Genomic DNA, 5,916 nt, shown 5'->3' with positions numbered 1-5,916 from the left:
CGTTCTGGAAGCCTGAGCACTGACCCCACACACCTGATCCCCCACCAGAATTCTGTGATTCTGTGAAACACACCGTGCTTTCTTTCCTCACCACCCAGCAGCTCTGCCTTTCTCCAGCAGGTGGTAGTGCAAACCCAGGTTCAATTTTTGTTTTCACAGAATTACAGAATCAACCAGGTTGGAAGAGACCTCAGGGCTCATCGAGTCCAACCGTTGCCCTGACACAACCCTGTCAACTAGACCAGGGCACTAAGTACCATGTCCACTCTTGTCTTCAACCCCCCCAGAGATGGTGACTCCACCGCCTCCCTGGGCAGCCCCTTCCAATGGCTAATGACCCTTGCTGAGAAGAAATGCTTCCTGATGGCCAAGCCTGAACCTCCCCTGGCACAGCTTGAGGCTGTGTCCTCTTGTTCTAGTGCTGGTTGCCTGGGAGAAGAGGCCAACTCCCACTTCACTACACCCTCCCTTCAGGTAGTTGTAGACTGCACTAAGGTCACCTCTGAGCCTCCTCTTCTCCAGGCTGAACCCCCCCAGCTCCCTCAGCCGTTCCTCGCAGGTCAGACCCTCCAGACCCTTCCCCACCTTGGTCGCCCTCCTCTGCACTCGCTCCAACACCTCAACACCTTCCTTGAAGTGCGGGGCCCACAACTGGACACAGGATTCGAGGTGCGGCCTCAGCAGTGCCGAGTACAGAGGGACGATCCCTTCCCTGGCCACACTAGTCCTGAGAGAGGCCAGGATGCCATTGGCCACCTTGGCCACCTGGGCACACTGCTGGCTCACGTTCAGCCGCTGGCGATCAGCACCCCCGGGGCTCTTTCTGCAAAAAAACCTCCTTGTTTGCACCCAGAGGTGCATTTGCAAAACTAAACCAGACTTTAATGAGTGCTCCAGCTCTGGGCCTCCCGAACTTAGAAAAACCATTTGATTTGTACATGCAAGACTGTGTATTGCTCTGGGAGTGTTGGCCCAGAGACTGGGATCATGGAAAAGGCCTGTGGGATACTTTTCAAAACAACAAGACAGTGTCAGTAAGGGATGGCCAACACGCCTCCGAGCAGAGACCTTTATCAGGAGCAACACAGAGAAGAAACAATCCAGAAGACTCTTGGCAAATAGACTTTTCCGAATTACTGCGGCAAAATGGGTATCAGTATCCTTTAGTAACGACAGACACTTTCACAGGCTGGCATGAAGCTTTCCCTTGTCGCACCAACAAGGCAAGAGAAGTAACAAAAATATTACCTAAGCAAATAATACTGAGATTTGGGACACCTCTAGCACTATCTTCAGACAGGGGCCCACACTTTATAGCAGAGGCTGTTCAAAATTTAGCTGAAGTGTTAGGGGTAAAATGGGACCTCCATACCCCACGGAGACCTCAATCAAGTGCAAAAGTAAAAAAAAAAAAAAAAAAAGAAACAAAGCTTAAATAAACAGATGAGTAAAAATTTGCCAAGAGGCTCAGATAAAATGGTCGGGTGCTTTACCCTCAGCTTTGCTACGAATCCTAAAACTAAAGAAAAGGTTAGTCCTTTTGAAATCATTTATGGTAAACCCTATCAGGTGACAGAAACAGGAGTTAATCCTGCGATCATGGGGAAACATCCGAAAGAATATGTTGTCTCTCTAGGAAAGGTTTTGTCCTCTCTCCACAGGTACATCACTGTGAGCGCACCACTATCCCTGGACGTGCCTGTGCATCAATACCAACCTGGAGACTGGGTGTACCTGAGGACGTGGGCAGATGAACCGCTAAAAGAGAAGTGGAAAGGACCTTTCCAGATGTTGCTCACCACCTAGACAGCTGTCAAGCTCTAGGGAGTCACTACATGGGTACATCACAGCAGGATCAAACCAGCCTCATCACCAGAACGGACTGTAAAACAAGAGGGACCTTTACGTTTAAGACTAACCCGGGGATCACAAGGTTCTGGGTTCTCTCCCTTGCAGTCATGTTTGGAAATGCAGAAATTGATACAGGTGGAGAGGCCAAGACAGACATAGATGAGAACTTAATTCTAACTCTGATACAAGGGTTTGGTAGAATGAACAATCTTACTGGTGTAACAGCCCAGTTCCTCCTTCAGCCACTCAGCCTGTCCCCTGGGGTCACAGCTTGAATGGGGATTTCAAAGGTTCCTTTTACCAGGACTGATGGCTTTAGAAAGTCGGATGCTAATAGAAAATCTAACGTGGCAAGTAGAATCTTTATCAAGAGCCACTCAAAAGGGATTCCAAACTGTTAACAAACAGATCCAAGCCAATACTAAAATGACTCTGCAAAATAGACTGGCCTTAGACTTGCTGTTAGTCAAAGAACAAGGAGTGTGTGGATACCTTAAGTTAGACAAAGAGCCCTGCTGCATCCACATCCCAAACATCACTGATAACCTGCAAGAGCAATTGGATAAAGCGGAGAAGCAGAAGACAGCAGGGTAATCAGGGATGCAGCAGAAAATAGTTGGCTCAGCAAAATCCTGCAAGAATTAGGTGGATTGTCTCTAAAAGGATGGTTAGCCGCGTTGTTAGAGGGAATAGTTTATGTAGTTGTGATTATAGTTATTCTAGGGATCTGCGTGGGTTGTGTTAAGAGAATCATTGAGAAAAGTATATGAGAAAAGTAGTGAGATAATAAATCTAACTGCTTCCAAAGGGGGGAATTGATACCAGACGGTTCAGTTCAGCAATGGTTTAGCAAGAGTAGGCCTCAGGTTTAGCAACGGGTTAGCAAGAGCAGGCCTCACAGCAGGCCTCAGAGGAGGCTCTAAAAGGCCTGCTCTGTGTTACCTTTACACAGAACAAACTTTCCCCTCAATAATTTTCCTTTTAGCTAGAATAATAGAGAATAACAATAGGTTCTGAAGCAAACTGCATGTTTTGTAGATAGTGTTTGTTTATGGGATTGATAACAAGGTTCTAGTAGACAATGATTCATGCTGTTTACGCTTAGCCTTAGAAAAACAAAGGTCTCTGCTAACTATAAAAGGGTCAAAAGACAAAAGTGTAGAGAACTTTGTGATGTCTAAATTAACTTGATTCATAAACTCTTGTGTCAGAGGAGAGAGAAGTCCAAAACCAGAAGGCCTCGACCACGCTTGTGCACAAGCACGATTAAAGGGGGATTGTGACCCCCAGAGCCCACCCCAGACCCTTCCCCAATTTAGTACGCGTGTGTAAAGACATTACCTAATGCAGCACAGACCGTATTATGCATAAGTTTTTTTTTGGAAGGGGTGGGCTTTTCTTGGAATTCTGTATATAAGGAGCAAGCTTTTGTCCCTGGGTGTGCATGCGAGGAGGAGAGATCCCCCGTGCACCCAGCGCTGCAATAAACCAGTGTCGGCTTCTCAACTGTCATTGGGGTTAGAGAGTTTTCTTGGGTACTATTTTCCGGTAACAGGAGCAGTTCAGGGGGCATACGGGGACCAGTAGAGGAGGGATGCTGGGAGGAGATGAAGGGTTGCGGAGAAAAGGACTCAGCACAAGATCCCACGTGAATCCAGCAGAAGCCGTTTATTACCAGACAAGCCCCTTTTTATAACATTTTTGCTTCTGTATGTGCAGAAGGGGGTTCAAAGGGGGGTTTGGGTGGTTCAGGGGGGATTTGGGGATTCAGGGGGGGTTTGGTGGCCCCCCACCTGCAGGAGCAGCACGATCTCCTTGAGCACGTCCTGCTGGGAGGTCTCCGGGGGAAACAGGCGGTTGAAGCTGAAATCAGAGCAGACGTCACCACGGCGCTCGCGGCCCACGGGGGACGGGCAGGAGGGTTGGGGGGGCCCCAAAAACACAACTTTGCCCCTCCAAATCCCCTAAATCAAGGGGATTCGCCCCAAACCCCCCTATATTAAGTGGGGTCCCCCCCAACCCCGGGCAGGCACAGCACGAGGCTCCTCTCGTCGCCGGGGGGGGAAGTGGAGGGGCCCCGGCTGCCGGCCCCGCTCCTGCGGCAGCACCTGCTGGGTGTGGCAGAACACCCGGATGGTGCCCTGGGGAGGGGGCGGCAAGGGGGAGGGTTGGGGACATGGAGGGGGGGTGGGGACCTGGAGGGGGGGACCCAGGGGACATGAGGGGCGTTGGGGACACCCCGGGGGGGGCATTGGACAAACCTCGAGCTCCTGCAGATCGTTGAGCAGGGTGCACGGGTCCAACCCCAGCGCGTGCAGCTGCTGCTCCCACTGCACCAGCATCCACTCCTGGTTCGTGGCCTCCCACTCCAGGGCCTGCGCCAGCTGTGCCTGGGGGGGGCAGTAATGGGGGGGGGCAGAAACCAGCCCCCACCGTGGGCTCCTGAGCCCCCCCTCATTTTTTGGGTGCAAAAGCGGCCAAATTGGTACCCAACCCCCCCTTTTTTTATGGGGGAAGGGGGGAGTCCCCCCAAAATGCCCCCCCCCCCATAACGTACCTCTGCGTTCTGCAGGCGGGCAGTCAGCTCCCGCACACGCCCCTCAGCCTCCTCCAGCGCCCGCTCTCCCCGCGCCACCTCCGCCTCCAGCCGCCGGTTTTCGGCCTCCAGCTCCTCGGCCTCACGCCTCCAGAGGTCCCGCTCCTCCTCCTCCAGGCTCCTGGGGTTGGGGGGGAGTTAAACCCCACTTTTTGGGGGCACCCCGATATTGGGGGGGGGGGGGGCACACACTCACAGCAGGCTCACGGCGAGTTGGCTGTCGCGGGCCTTGCGCTCCCACCGCTGGGTCTCCAACTGGTGCCGGAGTTTGCGGTTTTGGGCCTCAAGCAACCGATTCTGCTCCCGGCACCTCCCAAGCTCCACCCGCGGGTCGGTCACTTGGCCCCCGAGGTCCCCAGGGGGGCGTATGGAGGCGGGGGGGGCACCTGGGGGGGAGACATGGAGAGGTGGTGGGGGGACATGGGGAGGGGGGCCCAGGGGACACGAGGGGTTATTGGGGACACCATGGGGGCAGTTGGGATATAGGGACATGTCAAGAGAGGGCCTGGGGGACACTGGGAGGGGACCTGGGGACTCCATGGGGACACGGGAGACATGGCAGGGGGGACCCTGGCGACATGGGGGGGCCTGGGGACACGGGGAGTCGTTGAGGGGCACTAGGGGACGCGGCGGGGGGTGTCCCCTGTCACTCACCCCCCCGGGGCGCTGCTGGGGGGACGGGGGGGGTGTGATTTACCGGGGAACGGGTGCCCCGGTAACCCCACCCCGGACCCCGGTAACACTCCCCCCACCCCCCGGTATAACGCCCCTGGTTATAACGTACCTGCTGTGGCCGCTGAGACGGCGGGTCGGGCCGGGGCAGCGGGGCCAGAGTCGGGGTCCCGGTCGGGGTCCCGGTCGGGGTCCCGGTCAGGGTCCCGGTCGGAGCCACCGACCGTCTCCATGTCGCCGCTCGGGGCCGCGCCCGCAGCAACCGGACAAACCGCCGCCACCGCTCTCTGCCCCGGGCACCTTTAAACCGCCGAGCGCCGCGCGCTGATTGGCCGAGCCTCAACCAATCGCAGCCCTCGCTTTTGCCCCCACATCTTGCCCCCCCGTACCCTGCATGAACCCCCTGGTCCAGCACCCCCCAAACTGGGACCCTCCCCCCAAACTGGGACACCCCCCTCCTTGCATGAGCCCCCCCCCAAAACTGGGACCCTCCCCCAGCCCCATTCCTTGAGGAGGCCCCCCCCAAATCCCCCCCTCCCAAATCCTGCCCTCCCCACCCCATCACAGTGTGTGTGTGGGGGGTGTCCAGCTTTGGGGGGGGTCTCAGGAGGTTGGAGGAGCCCCAGCCGCAACCTCACCCCCATGGGGGCGGGAGCCCAAAAACCCCACTTTGGCCCCCAAAAATGCAACTTTGCCCCCAAAAACCCAACTTTGCCCCCAAAAACCCCAGTTTGCCCCTCCAAAAACCCAACTTTGCCCCCAAAAACCCAACTTCGCCCCTCAAAAACCCAACTTTG

General features: G+C 55.4%; 1 protein-coding gene across 1 annotated transcript in view; it reads right to left on the bottom strand.

Moving 5' to 3' along the window:
* Positions 1 to 5,352, bottom strand: part of PHF1 (PHD finger protein 1) — an 11,324-nt gene extending 5,972 nt beyond the window's left edge. The window contains exons 1-5 of the mRNA XM_068409293.1: positions 5,232 to 5,352; positions 4,644 to 4,833; positions 4,409 to 4,568; positions 4,113 to 4,241; positions 3,872 to 3,992 (exon numbers count right to left, since the gene is read on the bottom strand). Of these exons, the coding sequence (XP_068265394.1) occupies positions 3,872 to 3,992; positions 4,113 to 4,241; positions 4,409 to 4,568; positions 4,644 to 4,833; positions 5,232 to 5,352 (721 nt within the window). The remainder of the gene's footprint in view (positions 1 to 3,871; positions 3,993 to 4,112; positions 4,242 to 4,408; positions 4,569 to 4,643; positions 4,834 to 5,231) is intronic.
* Between the last annotated feature and the right edge of the window lie 564 nt (positions 5,353 to 5,916).

The sequence above is a fragment of the Nyctibius grandis genome, chromosome 10 (genome assembly GCF_013368605.1).
Source record: "Nyctibius grandis isolate bNycGra1 chromosome 10, bNycGra1.pri, whole genome shotgun sequence".
Taxonomy (NCBI): domain Eukaryota; kingdom Metazoa; phylum Chordata; class Aves; order Nyctibiiformes; family Nyctibiidae; genus Nyctibius; species Nyctibius grandis.
This window is presented reverse-complemented; position numbering and strand designations above follow the sequence as displayed.